The sequence below is a fragment of the Leucoraja erinacea genome, chromosome 38, assembly GCF_028641065.1.
Source record: "Leucoraja erinacea ecotype New England chromosome 38, Leri_hhj_1, whole genome shotgun sequence".
Classification (NCBI taxonomy): domain Eukaryota; kingdom Metazoa; phylum Chordata; class Chondrichthyes; order Rajiformes; family Rajidae; genus Leucoraja; species Leucoraja erinaceus.
In genome coordinates, this window is record NC_073414.1 from 11,792,925 (window position 1) to 11,807,523 (window position 14,599).

A 14,599-nucleotide genomic window follows, 5' to 3' on the forward strand; every position below is an offset into this window, starting at 1 on the left:
AGTCAAAGCTGTATATCTCTGAATAGTCTACAGGGAAAACTGAAGAACTAAGCCAAAAAAGTTCACTGCAACTCAGTGAAGCACTAACAAACTTTTTCAAAATAAATCATTAGTATCTTTCTATCTTGTATCTTTGTATCATGCATGCTCCATGTTCCATTCAAACTGCACAACTACTAATCGCAGTGAAGTGGCAGCAAGATCTCATTACATTTCATTTCATCATGGCATGTAATATGTACAAATGTTTGAAAAGAATGGGAGCATAGACGGGGTTTACAGAAGATTGAAGCTAGATCTTTTTTCCCCAGAGGGAGTTTGGAATCTGGAGCATACTGCCAAAAGTAGTGTTGGAGGCAGAGATTGTCACAACATTGAAGGAGTATTTGGACAAACATTGGTCCAAACATTTGCTGAGGTAGAGAAGGCCAAGGAGCAAGCACAGGTAAGGTGGATTAGTGTTGATGCATACTTGCAGATTGGTATGGAAGAGTTGGGCCTGTTTATGTGCTGTATGACTCTAGTTTAGAAGTGGCACGGTGGTGCAATGGTAGAGTTGCTCCCCTACAGCACCAGAGACCTGGGTTCGATCCTGACTATGGGTGCTGTCTATATGGAGTTTGTATGTTCTCCCCATGACCTATGTGGATTTTCTCTGGGTGCTCTAGTTTACTCTCACTACCGGTTTGATAAAGCCTCACCGCTGGCTTGGTAAAATTGTAAATTTTCCTCAGTGTGTAGGATAGTACTAGTCATAGAGTATCATAGAGTGATATAGTGTGGAATCAGGCCCTTCAAGCCAACTTGCCCACTCCAGCCAACATGTCCCAGCTATGCTAGTCACACCTGCCTGTGCTAGGCCCATATCCCTCCAAACCTGTCCTATCAATGTAGCTGGCTAACTGTTTCTTAAATGTTGGGATAGTCCCAGCCTCAACTACCTCATTTGGCAGCTTGTTCCTTACATTCCAAACATAGCAAATATGAGCAGGAAGCCAGATGATTGGGTAACGTTTAAAGAGGAGATAACTAAAAAGGCAATACAGGGATAAAAATGAGGTACGGAGGTAAGCTGGCCAAGAATATAAAGGAGGATAATAAAACCTTCTTTAGGTATGTGAACAGGAAAAAAATAGTTTATACCAAAGTTGGACCCTTCCAGACTGAAAAGGGTTAATTTATAATGCGGACACGCAAATGGCTGATGAGTTGAACAGGTACTTTGGTCCGTCTTCATTAAGGAGGACACAAACAATCTTCCTGAAGGTCTGGGATGATGAAGGAACGGAAGGAAATCCACATTAGGCAGGAAATAGAAGCATAGCAAATAGGTGCAGGAGTAGGCCATTCAAGCCTGCACTGCCATTCAATATGATCATGGCTGATCATCCAACTCAGTATCCTGTACCTGCCTTCTCTCCATACCCCCTGATCCCTTTAGCCACAAGGGCCATATCTAACTCCCTCTTAAATATAGCCAATGAACTGGCCTTGACTATCTTCTGTGGCAGAGAATTCCAGAGATTGTGAAAAATGTTTTTCTCATCTCGGTCTTTCTTCATCCCAGTCTTTCTTCATATGAAAGTCCTGACATCCCAGGAATCAGTCTGGTAAATCTTCTCTGCACTCTCTCTATGGCAAGAATGTATTTTCTCAGATTAGGAGACCAAAACTGTACGCAATACTACAGGTGTGGTCTCACCAAGACCCTGTACAACTGCAGTAGAACCTCCCTGCTCCTATACTCAAATCCTTTTGCTATGAATGCTAACATACCAAATGGTGTTGGGTAGTCTGATGGGACTGAAGGCTGCAGGAACTATACATCAGAAGGTGCAACGCCAGAGCCAACAAGAACATGAGGGACCCCTTCCAACCCAGTAACGGACTGTTCCAGCTGCTATGGTCAGGCAAACAACTCCGTTGCCATGATGGGAAAACGGAGAGGATGAGAAGAACTTTCTTTCCAGAGGCCATAAGGACTGTGGACTACTATCTCACCAGGGACTAACTTTACAGTAATAATTGACGGTTGTGTGGTGTCCTTTAAAATGACTGTTTTTTTCTTTTTTCTCCTCCCACAAATATGTAATATGTGAAGGTACACAAAAATGCTGGAGAAACTCAGCAGGTGCAGCAGCATCTATGGAGCGAAGGAAATGGGTGACGTTTCGGGCCGAAACCCGTGTAATATGTGAATCTGTTCCTTTATGTTTTGTCTTTTTTTTTTGCACAATCCGCAAGCCTTGCCACCTTTAATTTCACTGCACATCTCGTATGTGTATGTAACGAATAAGCTTGACTTGACTTGACAAAACCCCAGGGCCTGATGGTTTGCATCCCAGGGTAATTAAGGAAGTGGGTGGGTCTAGAAATCGTGGATGCACTGGTGATCATTTTCCAATGTTCTATTGATTCAGGATCAGTTCCTGTGGAATAGAGGGTGGCTAATGTCATGCGCACTTTTTAAGAAAGGTGGGAGAGAGAAAACAGGAAATTATAGACCAGTTAGCCTGACGTCGGTGGTGGGAAAGATGTTGGAGTCAATCATAAAAGATAAAATGGCGACACATTTGGATAGCAGTAACAGGATCACTAGTAACAGTAACAGTAATTTGTGGAATTCACTGCCACAGAGGGAAATTACTGGATGGATTTAAAAGAGAGTTAGATAGAGCTCGAGGGGCTAGTGGAATCAAGGGATATGTGGAGAAGGCAGGCATTGGGGACAATCAGCCATAATCACAATGAATGGCGGTGCTGGCTCGAAGGGCCGAATGGCCTCCTCATGCACCTATTGTCTATGTTTCTAGAATTGGTCCGAGTCAGCATGGATATACAAAGGAGAAATCATGTTTGATTGATCTTCTGGAATTTTGTGAGTGCAGTGTACCTGGACTTTCAGAAAGCATTTGATAAGGTCCCACATAGGAGATTATTGGGCAGAATTAGGGGACATGCTATTGGGGGTAGAGTACTGACATGAATAGAAAATTGGTTGGCAGACAGGAAACAAAGAGTATGGATTAACGGGTCCTTTTCAGAATAGCAGGCAGTGACTAGAAGGATGCAGCAAGGCTCAGTGCTGGGACCGCAGCTATTATGTATATATTAATAATTTAGATGTGATTACAAGTAGCATTAGCAAATTTGCAGATGACACAAAGTTGGGTGGCAGTGTGATCTGTGAGGAGGATGCTATGAGAATGCAAGTTGAATTGGACAGGTTGGGTGAGTGGGCAGATAATGGCAGATGCAGTTTAATGTGGATAAATGTGAGGTTATCCACTTCAGTAGCAAAAACAGGAAGGCAGATTATTATCTGAATGGTGTCAAGTAGGTAAAGCGGAAGTACAATGTGATCTGGGGGTCCTTGTTCATCAGTCAATGAAAGTAAGCATGCAGGTATATCAGGCAGTGAAGAAAGCAAATGGCATGTTGGCCTTCATAACAAGAGGATTTGAGGATAGGAGCAAAGAGATCTTCTGCAGTTGTACAGTGGCCAAGTGAGACCATACCTGGAGTAATGGGAGCAGTTTTGGTCCCCAAATTTGAGGACAGACATTCTTGCTATTGAGGGAGTGCAGCGTAGGTTCACAAGGTTAATTCCCAGGATGGTGAGACTGTCATATGCTGAGAGAATGGAGCGGCTGAGCTTGTGTACTCTGGAATTTAGGATGAGAGGATATCTTATTGAAACTTATAAGATTATTAAGGGTTTAGATACGCTAGAGGCAGGAAACCTGTTCCTGATTTTGGGGGAGTCCAGAACCAGGGGTCACAGTTTAAGAATGGAGATGAGGAAACACTTTTTCTCACAGAGAGTTGTGAGTCTGTGGAATTGTCTGCCTCAGAGGGCGGTGGAGCCCGGTTATCTGGATACTTTCAAGAGAGAGCTAGATAGGGGTCTTAAAGATAGCGGAGTCAGGGGATATGGGGAGAAGGCAGGAACGGGGTACTGATTGTGGATGATCAGCCATGATCACACTGAATGGTGGTGCTGGCTCGAAGGGCCAAATGGCCTACTCCTGCACCTATTGTCTATTCCTTTGCATGAAAAATGTATCCCTCAGATTCCTATTAAATATTTTCCCCTTCACCTTAAATCTATGTCCTCTGCTCCATGATTCTCCTTCTCTGGGCAAGAGATTCTGTGCATCAAACCGATTTATTCCTCTCATGATTTTGTATACCTCTATAAAATTACCCCTCATCCTCCTGCGCTCCAAGTAATAGAGACACAGCCTACTCAACCTCACTCTATAGCTCACACACATTATTATCTGAATGGTGGCCGATTAGGAAAAGGGGAGATGCAACGAGACCTGGGTGTCATGGTACACCAGTCTTTGAAAGTAGGCATGCTGGTGCAGCAGGCAGTGAAGAAAGCAAATGGTTTCTCCTTGCCTTCTGGCTGCATTTTTCACCCACCATCCTCATCTTTGGACACCCTGTGCGTAGGGGAGAGGGTAGGGCTGAAGATGTCCTGGTTGGGTTGCTCCTGGGCCTGGCCAAGCTGGCCATCCGCGAGTCACGGCGCCAGGCGGCGGAGGGCTCTACCCGGGCCAGCTGCCTGCCCCTTTTCCGGGGTTACGTCCGTGCCCGGGTGGGATTAGAAAGGGAATACGCCCTGTCTGTGGGCACCCTGAGGGAGTTCCGGGACCGCTGGGCTCCGCAGGGTGTTGAATGTATCCTCAATAAGGATTGTATCATAATTGTATAATAGTTTAGTATGGATATATGTTTGTATTGTATTTATGGTGGTGGGTTCTGGCTTGTTTTATTGTAGTGTAAATATTATTTTTTAATAATTGAATACATTTTTTGATAAAATAAAAAAAAAAAATAAAATAAAAAAAAAAAAAAGAGGGACATTGGTGGTAGATGCATGGGAATGGGACCATTTCTGTAACACATGTTGCTTGTTATTTAGTCTGAAGAAGGGTCTCGGACCGAACGTCATAGATGCTGCCTCACCCGCTGAGTTTCTCCTGCATTTTTATCTACCTTCGATTTTTCCAGCATTTGCAGTTCTTTCTTAAACATTGCTTGTGATTTAGTGTCGATGAGCTTCCCACCTACCAATTGGTGTAGGCCGTCGTCAGGGTAATTTCTCCATTGGCATCCACAGCCTGCGACTGCTGCAATTGCACGTCCTTGCAAATTTTGCTGACATCGATGTTTATGTAATGGCCGACTGAATGTACAAACGCAAAAAATGCCTTGACACTGGACAGCACTTCTGATGGCTTAGCAATCTCCTGCGTCGCTTGGTTATATCCAGCCATTCGCACAATAGCTCTGAAAGGTTCAATGAAATAAGTAAAAATGAATCAACATACAACTGGTACACAGAAAATTAGTTTAGTTTAGTTTAGAGATACAGCGCAGATACAGACCCTTCGGCCCCACGAGTCCGTGCCGACCAGCGATCCCCGCATACTAACACTATGCTACACACACTAGAGACAATTTACAATTTTTACCAAGCCAATAAACTTACAAACCTTTGGAGTGTGGGAGGGAATCAGAGCTCCCAGGGAAAACCCAGGCAAGTCACGGGGAGAACGTACAAACTCCATAAAAATAGCACCTGTAGTCAGGATCAACTGACTTTCTTCCCCTTCACTTCCCCTTGAGTATGACGATTGTATTTATATATAGTATTATCTGATCTGTTTGGTAAGCAAAATCTACTAACCTCTCAAAAAGCTACAGAGCAGCCTTACTGTACAAAGTACTGGAGAGGGAATAGATGAAGAGCCCTTTCCCTAAGAACTGCATTCAGAAGCACATGTCACTGGGAGACTCGGGGAACTTCAATTAAAAGGGGGGAATAGGAAGAAGGAGAGAAGTATGTTTGCACATTGGTCTCATATGGTTTGTGAACATGTCATTAATTGGCAGCTTCCTCATAGAAACATAGAAACATAGAAAATAGGTGCAGGAGTAGGCCACTCGGCCCTTCGAGCCTGCACCACCATTCAATATGATCATGGCTGATCATCCAACTCAGTATCCTGTACCTGTCTTCTCTCCATACCCCCTGATCCCTTTAGCCACAAGGGCCACATCTAACTCCCTCTTAAATATAGCCAATTAACTGGCCTCAACTACTTTCTGCGGCAGAGAATTCCAGAGATTCACCACTCTCTGTGTGAAAAAACTTTTCCTCATCTCAGTCCTAAAAGATTTCCCCCTTATCCTTAAACTGTGACCCCTTGTTCTGGACTTCCTCAACATCGGGAACAATCTTCCTCCATCTAGCCTGTCGATCCCCTTAAGAATTTTGTAAGTTTCTATAAGATCTCCCCTCAATCTTCGAAATTCTAGCGAGTACAAACCGAGTCTATCCAGTCTTTCTTCATATGAAAGCCCTGACATCCCAGGAATCAGTCTGGTGAACCTTCTCTGTACTCCCTCTATGGCAAGAATGTATTTCCTCAGATTAGGAGACCAAAACTGTACACAATACTCCAGGTGTGGTCTCACCAAGACCCTGTACAACTGCAGTAGAACCTCCCTGCTCCTATACTCAAATCCTTTTGCTATGAATGCTAGCATACCATTCGCCTTCTTCACTGCCGGCTGCACCTGCATGCCTACTTTTACTGACTGGTGTACCATGACACCCAGGTCTCGTTGCATCTCCCCTTTTCCTAATCGGCCACCATTCAGATAATAATCTACTTTCCTGTTTTTGCCACCAAAGTGGATTACCTCACATTTATCCACATTATACTGCATCTGCCATGCATTTGCCCACTCACCCAGCCTATCCAAGTCACCTTGCAGCCTCCTAGCATCCTCCTCACAGCTAACACTGCCCCCCAGCTTCATGTCATCCACAAATTTTCCCTCGTCCAAATCATTAATATATATCGTAAATAGCTGGGGTCCCAGAACTGAGCCTTGCGGTACCCCACTAGTCACTGCCTGCCATTGTGAAAAGGACCCGCTTACTCCTACTCTTTGCTTCCTGTCTGCCAACCAGTTCTCTATCCACATCAATACTGAACCCTCAATACCGTGTGCTTTAAGTTTGTATACTAATCTCTTATGTGGGACCTTGCCGATAGCCTTCTGAAAGTCCAGATTTAACCATAAACCATATAACAAGTACAGCATGGAAACAGGCCATCTCGGCACTACAAGTCTGTGCCGAACAATTATTTTCCCTTAGCCCCACCTGCCTGCACTCATACCATAACCCTCCATTCCCTTCCCATCCATATGCCTATCCAATTTATTTTTAAATGATACCAACGAACCTGCCTCCACCACTTCCACTGGAAGCTCATTCCACACCGCTACCACTCTCTGAGTAAAGAAGTCCCCCCTCATGTTACCCCTAAACTTCTGTCCCTCATGTCTGAAGTCATGTCCTCATGTCATAACACATCCACTGGTTCTCCCTTATCCACTCTACTAGTTACATCCTCGAAAAATTCTATGATTCGTCAGACATGATTTACCCTTCATAAATCCATGCTGACTTTGTCCAATGATTTCACCACTTTCCAAATGTGCTGCTATCCCATCTTTAATAACTGATTCTAGCAGTTTCCCCACTGCCGACGTTAGACTAACTGGTCTGTAATTCCCCGTTTTCTCTCTCCCTTCCTTTTTAAAAAGTGGTGTTACATTAGCTACCCTCCAATCTAGAGTTTTGGGGCTACTTCCTTAAGTACTCTGGGATGCAGCCTATCTGGCCCTGGGGATTTATCGGCCTTTAATCCATTCAATTTTCCTAACACCACTTCCCGGCTAACCTGGATTTCACTCAGTTCCTCCATCTCATTTGACCACCGGTCCCCTGCTATTTTGTGGAACTGACTGTCACTCATCTAAGGTTGATGTTATCAGTTACCTCACAAGAGTGGAATAACTGAGTGAGAGGCTGATGATGGGGAGGTGCATTGCAACAGGAAGTTCAATTCAGATATCTGAGAATATTTCCCGCTCAGAGGCTGGGAGTTTGAGAATTCCCTCAACAAATGGATAATACCTTTCAGCTCACAAGTATAAAAGATCTTCTAGCACTCGGGAACAAAATTTGCCATTCCATCAGGGATAGGTGAACCAGTAGAGGCAGAACTGGCAAGTGGCATTATACCTGACTTCACACCAGCTGAATGAGGAGAATGCTGCAAAGTATGTCAATCCTGATAACTGCCAGACTTGTGATGTACCGAAGGTTAGCATCACCATCTGGGACATTCTGATTGGCTATATTGAGGTTGGTTAGAGCACCAAGTCTTCACAACTAAAGACAGAACCTGAAGCCTATTTTAGGTGCAGGTTCACAGCGCTCACTCACTCAGTCTAAACCCCAACAGCCCACAATGTCAGAGCCAGAAAGAATGGACAGAACAAAAATGAATGTCAGCAGTATCAATCAACCACCTAATCCCGTGGCGGTAAGTGAGTGTTATTCCTACAGCTGCATGAAATATACGGGGGATATTCAAGTCGGAGGTATATTGAGGCCGTTCTAAAGTGGGTTAAGACAACCACTGGCCCTTTCATTTTACTAGCCATAAATGGCTATAAATCTGACGTTCTGTCTGACCAGTTTCCTCCATTGCAAGAAAAGCCCAAATTCCTGTGCAAACGTTCCAAAGAGGAATATATAGCTACCCGAGTAGAGGGAGTGAAATTACACAAAAGGACATGATTGAGGAGATTGGCTATGAACAAGATTAATATATTTCCAATATCTTAACAAGGTCTAAGGAAGATGGAGTATATCGAATCATTCTTGATTCGGCCAGTCTGAACATGGACTTGGATTATAGCCATTTTAGAATGGATTTTCATTCAACAAAACTGCTGATTATTGAGAATTGCTTTATAGCCTCAATCGATCTCAAAGATGCATTATTTCCGGTACCAATACATGAGAGTTATGGGAAACAGTTGACATGCTCATCATAGGAAAGATGAGATATGACAACCTAGACAGTCCTAGAAGATCTAAGATTTGTTATTCATCCAGGGAAGCCCAGGCTTCAGCCGACAAATCAATAAATCAAGACATTATGGTCATTCAGAAATACACCAACAAATGCAAGTCTGAACGACATTTCGTTGCAACTTGCTCACCGTGCAACATAAAATAACAAGGATAAAATAGATAAAAAGATAAAATAGATAAAAAGAATAAAATAGATCATAGTGGCAGCACATTATTCACGAGTCTCATGGCTCGGGGGAAGAAGCTGTTGCAAAACCTGGCCATACTGCTCCTTATACTGCGATACCTTTTGCCCGAGGGTAGCAGAGTGAACAGTCCATGATGGAGCTGTGTGGGGTCTTTTATAATGCTGTTGGCCTTGGACAAGCAATGTTTGCATGGAATGTCCCGGATTGAAGGAAGAGAAGTCCCGATGATTTTTTTCAATAATTATCGCAGATCTAAGCTTTTCATAAACTCTTCAGATAGGTCTGTCACCCTACCTACAGATAAGAAACATAATTTTGGAGATGCCTGAATAGGCTCACTTAAGCAGGAGAAGTCTACAATACGACAGGTTGCGAGGGTGATAGGCAAGCTGGTAGCTGCCTTCCCAGCTATGGGGCCATGCATTATAGAAGATACAAAATTCAAGATTCAGAGAGTTTATTGTCATGTGTCCCAGATAGGACCATGAAATTCTTGCTTTGCTTCAGCACAACAGAACATAGTAGGCATGAATACAGACAGTGTGTCCATATACCATTATATAAATATATACACACATAATTAAATAAACAGATAAGGTGCAAATAAACAGATAATAGGCTATTAATGTTCAGAGTTTTGTATGAGTTGAGTTTAATAGCCTGATGGCTGTGGGGAAGTAGCTATTCCTGAACCTAGACGTTGCAGGCTCCGTACCTTCCACCTGAAGGTAGCGGGGAGATGAGTTTGTGGCCAGGATGGTGTGGGTCCTTGATGATGCTGCCAGCCTTTTTGAGGCAGCGACTGTGATAGATCCCCTCGATGGAAGGAAGGTCAGAGCCGATGATGGACTGGGCAGTGTTCACTACTTTTTGTAGTCTTTTCCGCTCCTGGGCACACAAGTTGCCGAACCAAGCCACGATGCAACCAGTCAGCATGCTCTCTACTGTGTACCTGTAGAAGTTAGAGAGAGTCCTCCTTGACATACCAACTCTCCGTAATCTTCTCAGGAAGTAGAGGCGCTGATGTGCTTTCTTTATAATTGCATCAGTGTTCTCGGACCAGGAGAGATCTTCAGTGATGTGCACGCCCAGGAATTTGAAGCTCTTGATCCTTTCCACCATCGACCCATTGATATAAATGGGAATGTGGGTCCCCATCGTATCCATTCCAAAGTCCACAATCAGTTCCTTGGTTTTGCTGGTGTTGAGGGTCAGGTTATTGTGCTGCACCATATGGACAGTTGCTCGATCTTTCTTCTATACTCTGACTCATCCCCATCAGTGATACATCCCACAGCAATGGTATTGTCAGTGAACTTGATGATGGTGTTCGTAGTCATGAGTATAGAGTGAGTACAGCAGGGTGCTTAGCACGCAGCCTTGAGGTGCTCCCGTGCTGATTGGTATCGAGGCTGACACCTTTCCACCAATTCGAGGGATGCCCAGAGACCCAGTTCTGCGAGTTTGGTAACCAGCTTGGAGGAGATGATTATATTAAATGTCGAGCTGTAATCAATGAATAACAGCCTGACATATGAGTTTTTGTCGTCCAAGTGGTCCAGAGCTGAGTGGAGAGCCAGCGGGATCGCATCCACCATTGATCTATTGTGGCGGTAGGCGAACGGCCGAGGTTCCAGGTTTTTGTCGAGGTAGGAATTCATTTGCGCCATGATCAGCCTCTCAAAGCACTTCATCACCACAGACGTTAGTGCTACTGGTCGATTGTCATTGAGGCACGTCACCTTGCTCTTCTTGGACACCAGTATAATTGATGCCCTTTTACAGCAGGTGGGGACCTCAGACCTCAGAAGTGAGAGGTTGAAAATGTCCGTAAAGCTCCAGCCAGTTGGGCCGCACAGGTTTTTAGAACACGACCAGTTATACTATCACGTCCAGGTGCTTTTCGAGGGTTCACCCTTTTGAAGGATTTTCTGATCGGCCTCTGTGACTGTGACTGAAATACCATCACGGCGATGGGGGCTCGAGAAGGCACATCAATGTTGTCCCTATCAAAGGGTGCGTAAAAAGCATTGTGCTCATCAGGGAGTGATGTTACGCCGACATTCGAGCTACCCCCTGATTTCGCCTTGTAGGAGGTGATTGTATTCATGCCCCGCCACAGCTGGATCGTGAGAAGTTTCTTGCCCTAAAATTGAATGTGGGACATTTTGATAGATGTATGAGGCTGACGACTGAGTCGATATCTGAATTCCAGATATTGAGCACACATGAGGGTACAGGGTTCATTGTACATAAACCCGCAATAACAATGCAAAGTGGGGTATGGTGTAACTTGCACCTCTACTAGCTGTGGTTGTAGGTGGAATGAGAATGAGTTGAGACATGGCCATAAAATATGGCATTAACTATCTGGAAATGCCAGCAGCATTCCAGGTATTGAGAACGTATTGTGGGAATGACCATGATATGCAAATTAGGCTACATTGGGACAATACAAGAGCAGCAGCGTATGTTAACCATATGGGAGCTGTAAGTCTCAAAAATGTGATGCATTAGCAAAGTCCATTTGGGCACGGTGTATATGTGGAAAATATGGGTGCAGCTGTACATCTGTCATGTGGGTACAAAATTGAAGCTGTCACCAGGTCAAGAAATTCCTCATTCTGCCTTATCGGAAGATGCCTCCAAAAAGTAATTCAAGACGAGGCACCAGGAATTATAGCAATGCCAAATTGGCCTACTCAACCATGGTTCCCATTGTAAAAAGGTTTGCTGAACGAAGCTCCAAAATGTGTTCACAGACACAAACAGTGGTTAGTTCAACCTATCACTCGTGCAATGCATCCACTGCAGGATCGTATTGATTTATTCATGTGCACATTTAAAGAGACCCTTCGGGTTTATTAGACTATCCAGCAGGACAGTTGACATGATCACTGCAGCTTGGCGAGATGGCACAAGAAAGCAGTATGCTACCTAAATAAAACAGGGGAAAAGTTTTGTGAAGAGATACATACGAGCTACTTTAAAGCAGAAGTAGCAGAGGTGTGGGTTTCAGTTTGATATTATGAGAAGCGACTAAGTTATAGTAGGTATGTTGCAAAGCCTACCTGAAGCGTCGCTGAAAATCTGTCGCTGCGTGTGTGCGCGAGTTTGGCGTCGTTTAGAGGGGGGCGGGTTTAAAACGCGATTTTCACTAGGCTGTTCCAATCGAGGATGTTCAGCCTAGTTAATTATTAATGGAAAATCACTGGAAGATTCCATCGCTTGAGCTATTATTAGTTTTAAAGGCTTAATATAATTGTTGTATGGCATTGAGGGTTCAGTATTGATGTGGATAGAGAACTGGCTGGCAAACAGGAAGCAAAGAGTAGGAGTAAACGGGTCCTTTTCACAATGGCAGGCAGTGACTAGTGGGGTACCGCAAGGCTCAGTACTGGGACCCCAGCTATTTACAATATATATTAATGATCTGGATGAGGGAATTGAAGGCAATATCTCCAAGTTTGCGGATGACACTAAGCTGGGGGGCAGTGTTAGGTGTGAGGAGGATGCTAGGAGACTGCAAGGTGACTTGGATAGGCTGGGTGAGTGGGCAAATGTTTGGCAGATGCAGTTTAATGTGGATAAATGTGAGGTTATCCATTTTGGTGGCAAAAACGGGAAAGCAGATTATTATCTAAACGGTGGCCGATTGGGAAAGGGGGAGATGCAGCGAGACCTGGGTGTCATGGTACACCAGTCATTGAAGGTAGGCATGCAGGTGCAGCAGGCAGTAAAGAAAGCGAATGGTATGTTGGCTTTCATAGCAAGAGGATTTGAGTATAGGAGCAGGGAGGTTCTACTGCAGTTGTACAGGGTCTTGGTGAGACCACACCTGGAGTATTGCGTGCAGTTTTGGTCTCCAAATCTGAGGAAGGACATTATTGCCATAGAGGGAGTGCAGAGAAGGTTCGCCAGACTGATTCCTGGGATGTCAGGACTGTCTTATGAAGAAAGACTGGATAGACTTGGTTTATACTCTCTAGAATTTAGGAGATTGAGAGGGGATCTTATAGAAACTTACAAAAATTCTTAAGGGGTTGGACAGGCTAGATGCAGGAAAATTGTTCCCGATGTTGGGGAAGTCCAGGACAAGGGGTCACAGCTTAAGGATAAGGGGGAAATCCTTTAAAACCGAGATGAGGAGAACTTTTTTCACACAGAGAGTGGTGAATCTCTGGAACTCTCTGCCACAGAGGGTAGTTGAGGCCAGTTCATTGGCTATATTTAAGAGGGAGTTAGATGTGGCCCTTGTAGCCAAGGGGATCAGAGGGTATGGAGAGAAGGCAGGTACGGGATACTGAGTTGGATGATCAGCCATGATCATATTAAATGGCGGTGCAGGCTCGAAGGGCCGAATGGCCTACTCCTGCACCTAATTTCTATGTTTCTATGTTTCTATGTTGTAGTAGTTTAAAAATTAACCTCTAAACCCGCGACCACCGGCAACCGGCAGGGTCTCATACAGCAGACAACAGAAGGTAGGCTGTTTATTTTTACATTAAAAAGGGCTTCTTAAGATCCCTTTATACAAAGTTTAAAGTTGCGAGTAGCTCATTTTGGCCCCATTATATCCCACAGTATTTTTCTGGGCATTTGCGGGCACAAATCCACCACAATGTGAACGTTCTAAACCAGCGCGTTCACAGGATCCCACTAGAAAGCCGATTTAAATTGACTTTAATTTACAGCAATTGAACACTAAATTCCTTCCATTTGGACTATAAATTAATGTAAATGAGATTTAAAAATCATGTTTTATTGTGAATTATTTGTGAATATTATTTGGACACTTAGGCTATTTAAAAATGTTAATCATTTATTAAGAAATAGATAGATGTTTAGATCTAGTAATTGAAGTTTGAAATTAGCTCCAATTGGGTAACTAACTAATTTTATGCTTTAATTTCAGGTCATCCAAGTAAGATTGATTTATATTTGTTTCAGAATGCTTCAATCTATGATAACTGAAAATTTCATTCAGTTCTCTTAATTTTTAAGAAAGTTATGGGCTTTTGACTGTTCACGATCACAGCTTTTTTGTTATGTCCATAGAAAATCAATAGGGAACAAGATGCTAATTTCCAAGTATGAAAATGGCCATAACTTTTTAAATACTTGAGATATGAAAGTGAATTAGGTGTCAAATTAAACTTCTTTTTATGCTTTATCTGATGGGATAAATTGCAGACTTGATTTTTAAAATCTCAAAATTTTGTAACATTGCTAGTTATAGCGCAATTAAATCTGCTCGCAGTGCCTTATCATGGTATCTAGTGCTTGGAGTGGGACAACAAAAGATTGGCTCTCACCCACTGGTGACAATGTTTATGGAAGAAGTCTTTAATATGAACCTAGATACAAAGTAGTGTGGAATGTGTAATCAGTATTATATTTTTAAGCAAATTGGCACCAGCTGCATCCCTAACGT

General features: G+C 43.5%; 1 protein-coding gene across 1 annotated transcript in view; it reads right to left on the reverse strand.

Annotated features, from left to right (window-relative positions):
• LOC129714287 (nck-associated protein 1-like) overlaps nt 1-14,599 on the reverse strand; it is a 204,256-nt gene that overhangs the window by 74,568 nt on the left and 115,089 nt on the right. Inside the window, exon 21 of the mRNA XM_055663845.1 lies at nt 5,083-5,301. Coding sequence (XP_055519820.1) covers nt 5,083-5,301 — 219 coding nt within the window. The remainder of the gene's footprint in view (nt 1-5,082; nt 5,302-14,599) is intronic.